Source organism: Aquarana catesbeiana, linkage group LG03, assembly GCF_042186555.1.
Source record: "Aquarana catesbeiana isolate 2022-GZ linkage group LG03, ASM4218655v1, whole genome shotgun sequence".
NCBI classification, from domain to species: Eukaryota; Metazoa; Chordata; class Amphibia; order Anura; family Ranidae; genus Aquarana; species Aquarana catesbeiana.
This window is the reverse complement of record NC_133326.1, coordinates 676841709-676854535: the sequence shown is the minus strand read 5'-3', so window position 1 is coordinate 676854535 and position 12827 is coordinate 676841709. Positions and strand designations below refer to the sequence as shown.

General features: G+C 45.5%; 1 protein-coding gene across 1 annotated transcript; it reads left to right on the top strand.

Moving 5' to 3' along the window:
- Window positions 1-10704: 10704 nt before the first annotated feature.
- LOC141134730 (uncharacterized) lies at window positions 10705-11984 on the top strand. Its single transcript, XM_073624167.1, has one exon. The coding sequence runs from the start codon at window positions 10938-10940 to the stop codon at window positions 11505-11507; it is 570 nt and encodes a 189-aa protein (XP_073480268.1). The 5' UTR covers window positions 10705-10937; the 3' UTR covers window positions 11508-11984.
- The last annotated feature ends 843 nt before the right edge of the window (window positions 11985-12827 follow it).

Below are 12827 nucleotides of genomic sequence, written 5' to 3'. Positions count from 1 at the left end.
GCAGAGTGGCCCGACGGAAGCCTCTCCTCAGTGCAAGACACATGAAAGCCCGCATGGAGTTAGCTAAAAAACACCTGAAGGACTCCAAGATGGTGAGAAATAAGATTCTCTGGTCTGATGAGACCAAGATAAAACTTTTTGGCCTTAATTCTAAGCGGTATGTGTGGAGAAATCCAGGCACTGCTCATCACCTGTCCAATACAGTCCCAACAGTGAAGCATGGTGGTGGCAGCATCATGCTGTGGGGGGGTTTTTTAGCTGCAGGGACAGGACGATTGGTTGCAATCGAGGGAAAGATGAATGCGGCCAAGTACAGGGATATCCTGAACGAAAACCCTCTCCAGAGTGCTCAGGACCTCAGACTGGGACGAAGGTTTACCTTCCAACAAGACAATGACCCTAAGCACACAGCTAAAATAACGAAGGAGTGGCTTCACAACAACTCCGTGACTGTTCTTGAATGGCCCATCCAGAGCCTGGACTTAAACCCAATTGAGCATCTCTGGAGAGACCTAAAAATGGCTGTCCACCAACGTTTACCATCCAACCTGACAGAACTGGAGAGGATCTGCAAGGAGGAATGGCAGAGGATGCCCAAATCCAGGTGTGAAAAACGTGTTGCATCTTTCCCAAAAAGACTCATGGCTGTATTAGATCAAAAGGGTGCTTCTACTAAATACTGAGCAAAGGGTCTGAATAGTTAGGACCATGAGATATTTCAGCTTTTCTTTTTTAATAAACCTGCAAAAATGTCAACAATTCTGTGTTTTTCTGTTAATATGGGGTGCTGTGTGTGCATTAATGAGGAAAAAATGAACTTAAATGATTTTAGCAAATGGCTGCAATATAACAAAGAGTAAAAATTTAAGGGGGTCTGAATACTTTCCATCCCCACTGTAGGTAGAAACACAGTCTTCCCACTCGTCCTCCCCCAGTGCTGGGATGTCCTCCTTTCATTTGTCCATTGAGCGGGTGGGTTTAACGTCGTGGGCTACCGTCAGGTATAGGTACAGAGTGGATAGGGGCTACCCCATCGGGCTTGAAGTCAGCAATCGCTCGATTGAGGCTGGTTCCAGAGTCAACTTGTCTGGGAATTGAGCCCTTGTTGCATGTCTCAGTTGCCAGTATTTAAACTCAAAGGACTGGGGCAGGGAGTACTGTAGTTTCATTTCACGGAAACGCATGATCTTGCCATTTGCTATTATGTGCTTGAGGGTGGTGATCCCCCATTTGGCCCATTGTGAGGGGTCTGGTATTTCGTATAGGTGGGGGAGGGCAGGTTTATTCCATAACGGGGTGTGTTGCATGTCTCAGTTGCCAGTATTTAAACTCAAAGGACTGGGGCAGGGAGTACTGTCGTTTCATTTCACGGAAACGCATGATCTTGCCATTTGCTATTATGTGCTATATTTCGTATAGGTGGGGGAGGGCAGGGTTATCCCATAACGGGGTGTGTGGAGAATTGAAATTTGGTTTAGCATAGATTACCCTGGCCTCCCTCCATGCTCTAATGGTTGTCTTCATGAAGACCGTCAAGGGATGGGGGGGCTTTGGGTCCTCTATACACTAAGTTGGTCAAGGCCGCGTATAATCCTTGAATGGTTGCCTTGAGTCTCACCGCAGGATTTTGTCTGGGTTGGGAGAACCACCAGTGTACCGTAACCAAGATGGCTGCCCAGTACTATACCAAACAATTTGGGAGAGCCAGACCTCCTACCGACAAGGGAAGATACAGTATCCGTTTTGCCACCCTAGGTGGTCTCCCGACCCAGATGAAGGAGGTCAGTACTCCCTCCAGGCATCTAAAAAATGATCTAGGTATGTGGGAAGGGGTGTTATGGAAGAAATATAGATATTTAGGAAGGAACACCATTTTGAGCAAGTTGACTCTGCCGACCGGGGTAAGCAGTAGGGTGCGCCAGGCTGTGCACTTGACTGCAAGCAAAGAGAGGAGAGGCTGCACATTCTTTTCTATAAATTCGTGTGTGGTGTTACTAATTTTAATGCCTAGATAGGTGAATTCACCCACCCATTGGAGCGGGGTACCGGTATCTGCCCTGGGAAGCGAGGAGTGCAATGGAAATAAGACCGACTTGCCCCAGTTTATGCGGATGCCCGAGAATCAGCCAAAGTCCTCAAATAGGTCTAGTGCCTTCCGCCGTGATTATGAGGCATCCGCAAGGTAAAGTAGGGTGTCGTCAGTGTATAGGGACACCTTTTCTTCTATTGCACCAACTACTATGCCCTTCACCCCCGCTTCAGCCCTCAGAGCAATGGCAAGGGGCTCAACCGCCAGGGAAAACAGCCCCGGTGATAGAGGGTAGCCCTGACGAGTGCCTCTTCCCAGTGGAAAGGTTTCGGAGAGCGTGCCATTCATGCAGATCCTCACTCATGGGCCGGCATAAAGCATCCTCAACCATGCCATGAACTTCGGTCCAAATCCGAACTTCAAGAGGACCCCCCACAGGAACTCCCACTCCACCGAGTCGAAGGCTTTTTCGGCTTCGAGTGAAGCCACCACTCCCGCCGACTCCGGCCGTGCCATATCCATATGAGTGAAAAGCCTTCTGATTTTGATGCCTGTTCCCCTTCCCGGCATGAACCCTGTCTGGTCCAGATGTACTAAAGCGGTTATGATTGTGTTAAGTCTCATGGCTAACACTTTGGCCAAGAGTTTTGCATCGACATTTATCAATGAGATAGGACGGTATGAGGAACACAGGGACGGGTCTTTGCCTGGCTTGGGGATCACAACTACCACTGCCTCGCTCAAGGAGTCTGGGAGTGCCCCTAACCTCTGCGTCTCGGTTAACATAGCATGTAATTTGGCCATCAACTCTTCTGCATATTGCTTGTAAAACTCAACAGGTATGCCGTCAGGGCCCGGGGACTTACCAGATTGGAGAGACTTAAGGGCTTTTAAGATTTAATCTGTGGTTATGGGGGCATCAAGCGTGTCACGATATTTTGCGGTCAGGACCGGGATGTCAATGGGGTCTAGGTAGGAAGTCAATTTGTCATTGATGTACTTGGCCTTAGAGCTGTAAAGGTTTCTGTGGAAGGAGACAAAGCATTTGTTTATCTCGTCAGGGGCATACAGAAGGTCCCCACCGGGTCCTTGTATGCAAGGTATGCACATCCCCCCTGATTGTTCCCTGGACAGCCAGGCCAACAGTTTTCCGGACTTTCTCCTTGCTCGAATATGCGTTGCGTTTGGGCAAGTAGGCGTTTCTGAGTGAGAGAGGTGCGAATACGAACAGCCTCTCCAGTCAGAGACTGAAGTACATCATAGTCTCTAGGGTCTTTGAATCTGAAAAATTTTGTTTCTAGCAGGTCAGCCTTCCTTTCTGCACTAATCAAGTCAGCTCTTCTCTCCCTTTTTTTGGTACATTTAATGTACAAAATGCAGGGGTCAGATATGTCCTGGGGAGAGGTCTAATGCTAGCAGAGGGGTGGGGGGAGTTAGATATCTGTTAGGGGGAGTCTTTGGGAGGGGAGAGGGCTAGTGCTTGGAGGGGAGGGTAGAGGGCTAGAGCTAGCAAAGGGAGAGTCAGATATGTGCTGGTGGGATGCTTTGGGAGGGGAGAGAGCTAGCAAAGGGGGTCAGATAAGTGCTGGGGAGTGCTTTGGGAGGGGAGAAAGCTAGAGCTAGCAAGGGGGGTGTGGAGGGCGTGAATATGTGCTGGGGGGTTCTTTAGGAGGGGAGAGGACTTGTGCTAGTTGGGGGGTCAGATAAGTGCTAGGGGGATGCTTTGGGACGGGTGAGAGCTAGGGGGGGGTCAGATAGGAGGAGGATAGGGGAGCTTTGATTCACTGACACTCTGCTGTGCTGCACCAGGATGCCGTTGGGGAGACTGTGACATCAGATGTCACTCTCATTGCAGTCCGGTGTGAATAATGTGTCCGGGTCTCGGGCAGATGAAAACCCAAACACATCATTAAAAAAAAACGGACTGTCCGGGAGAAAACCAGACATGTGGCAACCCTACTCCTTGGGCAAGGTACTCTCCTAACGTTGATGGTATGTGGCCTGGTATGGTTCAGGAGGGGATGGTGTGGATGCTCACTGTCCCTCCTTTTCCTCGCTGGCCAGGCTGCATGGCTGGATAAGGGCCTGGTATAGATAGGTATTTTTTGGACACCCACATAATTTTTTTGTGTTTTTGTCTATAGCAGAATGATGTCCGGGTGGTGGCTTTACTGTTCTAAATGGACATCATATGATGTCCTCTCAGGAAGCGTGGCCGGGCAGCGGCGCAATCTGTCACTGGCTGTGTCCACCAGACACAGCCCATGACTGATCAGTGTACCAGCTTACTGCCAGTACCATGTGACCGCTGTGACCAATCACAGCAGATCACATGACAGTTGTAAACAATGGATGGCTTCCTTTCATTATTATTATTTTTTTTTATTATTCGCTAATTTTTTTTTCCCCACAAAAGTGGAGTTACCCTTTAAAGTGGTATGAAATCTAAAAGCAAATGCAAAATATATCACAGCTTACCAATTTTTGGATGTAATGGCAGCATTAGTTGTCTTTTTTAGGCTTTCTTTCTTATAGTTTCATCTGGTGATCTGGCCAGTAAGTCAGTTTTTCAAGAAAACAAGCTCTCTTGCAGATTGTATCAGTTACAGCGATGAGACGAGCCATTCAGCACTAGCAGGGGTGCTTACAGTGATCAGTTTTATTTATTTATGTAAAACCTTTATCCCAAAAGGAAAAAAAACTGTTTGCTGTAACTGCTTATGAATAGAGATGGTCCAGATGTTCGTTTGTCCACAGACGAACAGAAAATATGGGGCATTTGCAGCAAATTCGAGCGCCCTATAATGTACTGCGAGATCTCAGTGAATCGACGGCTGCTGATTGGCCAAAGCCCTCAACATGGGGAGGGTGCTTTGGTGTCTCCCCCAAAGCACCTTGTCTCCATGCTAATGGGGACAAGGGCCTCTTCCGACAACCATGGCCATTGGTTGTTGGGGTCTGCCGGAGTGGGATCCCGGCCCCCCTATGTGAATGGGTATCTGGTACATTGTACTCCTACCCATTCACCACAAAAATTGTCAAAAAGTAAAAACCACAACAGGCAGTTTTTGACAATGTCTTTATTAAAAAAGAAGAAAAAAGGTGTCCCACGATGTCATAGTTACATAGTTACATAGTAGGTGAGGTTGAAAAAAGACACAAGTCCATCAAGTCCAACCTATGTGTGTGATTATGTGTCAGTATTACATTACATATCCCTGTATGTTGCGGTCATTCAGGTGCTTATCTAATAGTTTCTTGAAGCTATCAATGCTCCCCGCTGAGACCACCGCCTGTGGAAGGGAATTCCACATCCTTGCCGCTCTTACAGTAAAGAACCCTCTACGTAGTTTAAGGTTAAACCTCTTTTCTTCTAATTGTAATGAGTGGCCACGAGTCTTATTAAACTCTCTTCTGCGAAAAAGTTTTATCCCTATTGTGGGGTCACCAGTACAGTATTTGTAAATTGAAATCATATCCCCTCTCAAGCGTCTCTTCTCCAGAGAGAATAAGTTCAGTGCTCGCAACCTTTCCTCATAACTAAGATCCTCCAGACCCTTTATTAGCTTTGTTGCCCTTCTTTGTACTCGCTCCATTTCCAGTACGTCCCTCCTTAGGACTGGTGCCCAGAACTGGACAGCATACTCCAGGTGCGGGCGGACCAGAGTCTTGTAGAGCGGGAGAATTATCGTTTTATCCCTGCAGTTGATCCCCCTTTTAATGCATGCCAATATTCTGTTTGCTTTATTAGCAGCAGCTTGGCATTGCATGCCATTGCTGAGCCTATCATCCACTAGGACCCCCAGGTCCTTTTCCATCCTAGATTCCCCCAGAGGTTCTCCCCCCAGTGTATAGATTGCATTCATATTTTTGCCACCCAAATGCATTATTTTACATTTTTCTACATTGAACCTCATTTGCCATGTAGTCGCCCACCCCATTAATTTGTTCAGGTCTTTTTGCAAGATTTCCACATCCTGCGGAGAAGTTATTGCCCTGCTTAGCTTAGTATCCTCTGCAAATACAGAGTTTGAACTGTTTATCCCATCCTCCAGGTCGTTTATGAACAAATTAAATAGGATTGGTCCCAGCACAGAACCCTGGGGAACCCCACTACCCACCCCTGACCATTCTGAGTACTCCCCATTTATCACCACCCTCTGAACACGCCCTTGTAGCCAGTTTTCAATCCATGTACTCACCCTATGGTCCATGCCAACGCACCTTATTTTGTACAGTAAACGTTTATGGGGAACTGTGTCAAATGCTTTTTCAAAATCCAGATACACCACGTCTACGGGCCTTCCTTTATCTAGATGGCAACTCACCTCCTCATAGAAGGTTAATAGATTGGTTTGGCAAGAACGATTCTTCATGAATCCATGCTGATTACTGCTAATGATATCATTCTTATTACTAAAATCTTGTATATAGTCCCTTATCATCCCCTCCAAGAGTTTACATACTATTGATGTTAGGCTAACTGGTCTGTAATTCCCAGGGATGTTTTTTGGGCCCTTTTTAAATATTGGTGCTACATTGGCTTTTCTCCAATCAGCTGGTACCATTCCAGTCAATAGACTGTCTGTAAAAATTAGGAACAACGGTCTGGCAATCACCTGACTGAGTTCCCTAAGTACCCTCGGATGCAAGCCATCTGGTCCCGGTGATTTATTAATGTTAAGTTTCTCAAGTCTAATTTTAATTCCGTCCTCTGTTAACCATGTAGGTGCTTCCTGTGTTGTGTCATGAGGATAAACACTGCAGTTTTGGTTACTGAAGCCCCCCGATTCACTTGTGAAGACTGAGGAGAAGAATAAATTCAATACCTTTGCCATCTCCCCATCCTTTGTAACCAGATGTCCTTCCTCATTCTTTATGGGGCCAATATGGTCTGTCCTCCCTTTTTTACTGTTTACATACTTAAAGAATTTCTTGGGATTTTTTTTGCTCTCCTCCGCTATGTGTCTTTCATGTTCCATCTTAGCCATCCTAATTGCACCCTTACATTTCTTATTGCATTCTTTATAAATTCTGAATGCTGTGGATGATCCCTCAACCTTTTAATTTTTGAAGGCCTTCTCCTTTGCTTTTATATGCATTTTTACATTGGAGTTAAGCCATCCAGGATGTTTGTTCGCTCTTTTAAATTTATTACCCAATGGGATACATTGGCTAATGCCCTTATTTAATATGCTCTTAAAGCAAACCCATCTCTCCTCCGTATTCTTTGTTCCTAATATTTTATCCCAATTTATGCCTGTTAGCAAGGTTTGTAGTTTAGGGAAGTTGGCTCTTTTGAAATTCAGTGTCTTTGTGTTCCCTTCATGTCTCCTATTTGTGTGATTTATACTGAAACTAATTGACCTGTGATCGCTGTTACCTAAATTGCCCCGTATTTCCACATCTGTTATCAGGTCTGTATTGTTGGTAATCAGTAGATCTAGTAATGTTTTATTTCTAGTTGGTGCGTCTACCATCTGACCCATAAAATTGTCCTGCAAGACACTAAGGAACTGGCGAGCCTTAAATGAATGCGCGGTTCCCTCCGCCCAGTCTATGTTTGGATAATTAAAATCCCCCATTATGATAACACTTCCCATCCTTGCTGCTAATCCAATTTGTGATAGGAGATCCGTCTCCACTTCCTCCCTCAGGTTAGGGGGCCTATAGCATACTCCCAGTATTATTTTCCCCTTAGCTTCATCCCTTTGGAGCTCTACCCATAAAGATTCCACCTCCTCCCTAGCCCCCTCAGTGATGTCATCTCTCACATTCACTTGTACATTATTCTTGATATATAGGCATACCCCTCCCCCTTTTTTACCCTCTCTATCCTTGCGGTATAGGGTATACCCTTGAATGTTTGCCAGCCAATCATGAGAGCTGTTGAACCAGGTCTCTGAAATTCCCACAAAATCCAAATCCTCCTTGTACAACAGTATCTCTAGTTCACCCATCTTGTCCGCCAGGCTCCTGGCATTGGTGAACATGCCACATAGTTTAGACCAATCGCATATTGTCCTCGTATTGGGTGTTTCAAGATTGCAACTTGGACTTGCTACTATACTCACCTTGTGTTTTTGTGCTTTGGTTAACCTACCACTAATGCCCCCAATACTACCCTCTGGAATATCTTCCGCGCTGGCTATCACTGTCTCTGGACCCTCCCCCCCATCGCCTAGTTTAAAAACCCCTCTAACTTTTTGGCCATCTTCATTCCCAGCAGATCTGCACCCTCCTCATTTAGGTGCAGTCCGTCCCTTCTATAGTACCGGTTACCGACTGAGAAGTCGGCCCAGTCCTCCAGGAACCCAAACCCCTCCTTACTACACCAGCTCTTCAGCCACTTGTTTACTTCCCTAATCTCCCTCTGCCTCTCTGGTGTGGCTCGATGTACCGGTAGTATTCCTGAGAACACTACCTTGGAGGTCCTGTTCCTCAATTTAGCTCCTAAGTCCCTAAAATCGTTCTTTAGGACACTCCATCTGCCTCTGACTTTGTCATTGGTGCCAACGTGCACCATGACAGCCGGGTCTTCCCCAGCCCCTCCCAGTAATCTGTCCACAAGATCCGTGATGTGCCGAACCCGAGCGCCCGGTAGACAACATACTGTTCGGCGCTTCAGGTCTTGGTTACAGATTGCCCTCTCTGTCCTTCTAAGAATTGAGTCCCCTACCACCAGAATCTGTCTTTCCTTTCCCTTTGCTGCCCCCCCACTCTCACTGGAGGAGTTCCTCCCCTGGCAGCTAGGAGAGTCCCTCATCTCCAGCAGTGCTGGTCCCTGACTGGTTACCCCAATGTCACTCAATGGAGCGTACTTATTGGGATGCTCCAGTCCTGGATCGGCCTCCCTGGCACTTCCTCCTCTACCCCTCCTGACTGTCACCCATCTACTCTTTGCTAGTGCCTGCACCTCTTTGTCTCCACCCGCCTTTGTGCTGGCCCCTGCCGGCACCTGCCATGTACGTTCCTGGCTCACCTTTAGTATGGAGGGACTTCTCAGTGCTGACAGTTGCTTCCCCAGATTCAGAACCTGGGCTTCCAGGGAAACAATGTGCTTACATTTTGCACACCAGTATTCGCCCTCGATCGGATGATCAAGGAACGCATACATGCGGCAAGATGTACAAAGAGTCGCCTCTCCACACCCGCCGGGCATCGTACCTATTAAATTTAGTGAGGATTTGGGGATTTTACCCTGTCCAAATTACCTAACAACTAGCTTCCTGGCACTAATACTCAAGACAATACACAGGTACACGACAAGACAATACACAGGTACACAATACACAAGTACTAACGATCCACACACACTACTCAGACAACACTCAGATACTCACACTACACAGGTCCATCCATCTTCAATCATGCCGCCCGACAGACCTGAAAAATAGAAAAAAAAAAGCTCCGCCTTGATGGGAGGTCTCCCGGCGACTGCTGTCTCTTGGCTGTGACAGCTGTTATATAGGCAAGGTGATGTAATTGAGTGACCCGCCTCCTTCTGACGTCATGTCGAGGTCATCCAGAGTTTTTAAATTTTTCTTTCTATTTTTTGGGTCCATCGGGCGGCGTGATTGACGATAGATGTTCATCGCGGGACACTTTTTTAAAACTTTTTTTTATAAAGGAATTGTCAAAAACTGTCTATTGTGGTTTTTACTTTTTGAAACTTTTTTTAGTGAATGGGTAGGGGTACATTGTACCTGATACCCATTCACATGGGGGGGCCAGAGATCTGGGGGCCCCCTTGTTAAAGGGGGCTTTCAGATTCTAATAAGCCCCCCCACCTGCAGACCCCGGAAGACCCCAAAGCACCCTCCCCATGTTGAGGGGATGTGGCCTGGTATGGTTCAGGAGTGTGGGGTGCACGCTCATTTCCCTCTCTTTCCTGGCCTGCCAGGCTGCTTGCTCGGAAAAGGGTCTGGTATGGATTTTGGGGGGGACCCTACACTTTTTTTTTTTTTAAATGTTGGCATGGAGTTCCTTAAAATCCATACCAGACCCAAAGGGCCTGGTATGAACTGGGGGGGGTGACCTTACGCTGTTTTCTTCCTTGATTCTTCATCTATATTGCCGGGAGCCGGCTATACATTACAGCCGCGATAAGGTTTAAATTAAATGTTTTCCTGTAGAAATGTAATTTTGCTGTGGCACTGTTCTACACATTGCACAGATGCGCCACTTTACAGGCGACTAAGGGGACCCCCCAGGCACGATATTTAAAGGAATATTTCATTTTTATTGTTTCACTTTAAGCATTATTAATATTTGTGTCATTCTCAAAACATTTGGCCACGGCTGTATAGCCCCCCTGCAGGGGTTCCTGGGCTCTCCTGCAGCATTTATAATCTGAAAACATTTCTAACCTTTTACCATTAAAAAAATGGTTGAATGACACATCTGATAAATTGCTGAAATGATTTTAATTCATAATACAATAAAATCTGTTTTACCTAAATTTATATATATATATATATATATATATATATATATATATATATATATATATATATATATATATATATATATATATATATATATACTTGTACTTGGTCTTTGCCAACAATTACAATGTTGTTTCATGCTCTTTTACATTTCAATGGTTGATTTGTTTATTACTTAAAGTGCTTCTTTACAATAAAGTTGTTTCTGTTTTGAATGCTGTGCTAACAATATCACTTCATGTGCTGCTGTCAGCTTTGTCACTGTCATAATGACTTCTAGAGGAATCTTCCAACGTAGTACGGAACTAGAGAGCAACCAGGAAATTGCTGGACAACTTGGGTTTGGCCAGATAAGAGATCTTGTGTATATATACGGCAATCGAGCTTACTAGGAGTATGGAAAGCTATAGACATCAGAGCAGACAGATTTCAGAAGGGACAGTTAATCTACATCTGTAAATATGGGTGCCCTCCTCAGCAGCCTTTACCAAGTTCTTATGAGCTTCTCTGGCACCAAGGCTCGGATCTTGATGCTGGGTCTGGACGGAGCTGGAACGACCACCATCCTCTACAGGCTGAAGTTAAATGAGACAGTACGTACAATCCCAACCATCGGATTCAACGTTGAGACTGTGGAGCCCATCCGTAATGTGACCTTTACTGTCTGGGATTTAGCCTGGCATAGCAAAATTCGACCCCTGTGGAGACATTGCTATCCCAATACAGATGGGTTGATTTTTGTGGTGGACAGTGCTGATACAGAGAGGTTTGATGAAGCCAGGACTGACCTCAGTGCTCTGCTGGGGGATGATGAATTGAGAGGTGTGCCCTTTCTATTGATGGCCAATAAGCAAGATCTCCCAGGTGCCAGGAAAACTATGGAGGTGGCAGATGCGTTTGGACTGGCGAAGATAAAAGGACATCCGTGGCACATCCAGGGGTGCTGTGCAACCAGTGGGGAAGGACTGCTGGAGGGGCTGGAGGTCTTCACCAACTTTGTGAAGCGGTTTCAAAAGAACAAGACTTGCTAAAGGGCTCTCTGGCTTAAATTCATGTCTATCCATATTATCTTGTCTTTTCTTGTCTAGGGAGCTGGAAGAGTGTACAGCATTATTACACTGTTATCAACTTGTTCTTCACAAGCCAAGGAGCGGAGGAACCGTACAAGCCGAAGATTTTCACACTAGTTATCCAGCTCCCCTTGTTGTCTCTACCATGTAAGACTACCAAAGGAAAGGTTTTGTGACTGTGTATAAGAGATCAAGTACTGTGGAAAACACAATTTAAAGGACTGGATGTAGGATCTGAAAAAATTGTAGTGCAAAAATGTAAAAATTTGTGATTTCGCTGACAGATTTGACAATAGAGGGTCTTACTGAGTAAGTAGAAAATTATTTCTGCTATATTTGCATCTAAAAAATATGTCTATTGTTTTAGGCATTTTGTTTATACGCTGTATTTCAATAAATATATATATTTTTTTTAAATAAAACAAGATTTTGAGCAAATATTTGCTGTATTATCCATCCTTACCTGACTTCTTTTTTGGGGCTCCATATCTGATAGGCATACCAGAGCTGCATTAGCCACTCAACAGAGTGTTACCAGGGTCTGCTGTTAAAATTTTTAGACCTGAGCACACGTACTAGACCAATTTAGTCAGTAGCCAAATAACCTACTGGCATATCTTTGGAATGACAAGTACAAGTACAAAGAGAACAAGCAAACTCCATGCAGACAGTGTCCTGGCCTATATTTGAACCATTGCCGCAAGCCACTGTGGTTAAGGTATCTAAACCCAATATAAAAATATTATATAGTTCAATATATGATCACATATATTAAAAAAAATATGTACTGTATACAGGAACACACATATTAAAAAAAAAAAACCAACGTACATACTAGATTACTTAGACAGAGAAAAGCAAGAATGCCACTACCAGTGTAGGGTGCTGTGGCTTAGTTGGTTAAAGCGCCTGCCTAGTAAACAGGAGAGCCTGAGTTCGAATCTCAGCAGTGCCTGCCTTTTCTTAACCACTTGGCACTGGCCATATGCAATTATGCGGCCACTTGGCGCTGACCATATGCAATTATGCGGTCACTTGGCGCCGAGGGGCCCCATATTTGCGTGAATTGTTGCCAATACACCTGTGCTGAGAGTGTGCGCGCTCCCGAAACAGTCACCGTCGTCTAACCGAAAGCTTGTGATCGGAAGTATTTGGATCACGTGACAGCCAATCACGGTGGTCACGTGATATTAAGCCGTGCTCCGCCTCCTGGTGTCATAAAACTCTTAGAGGGCCAGATGGCGCTGGTGCTATGAGGTTAAAGAGTTGGTTCACCACTGC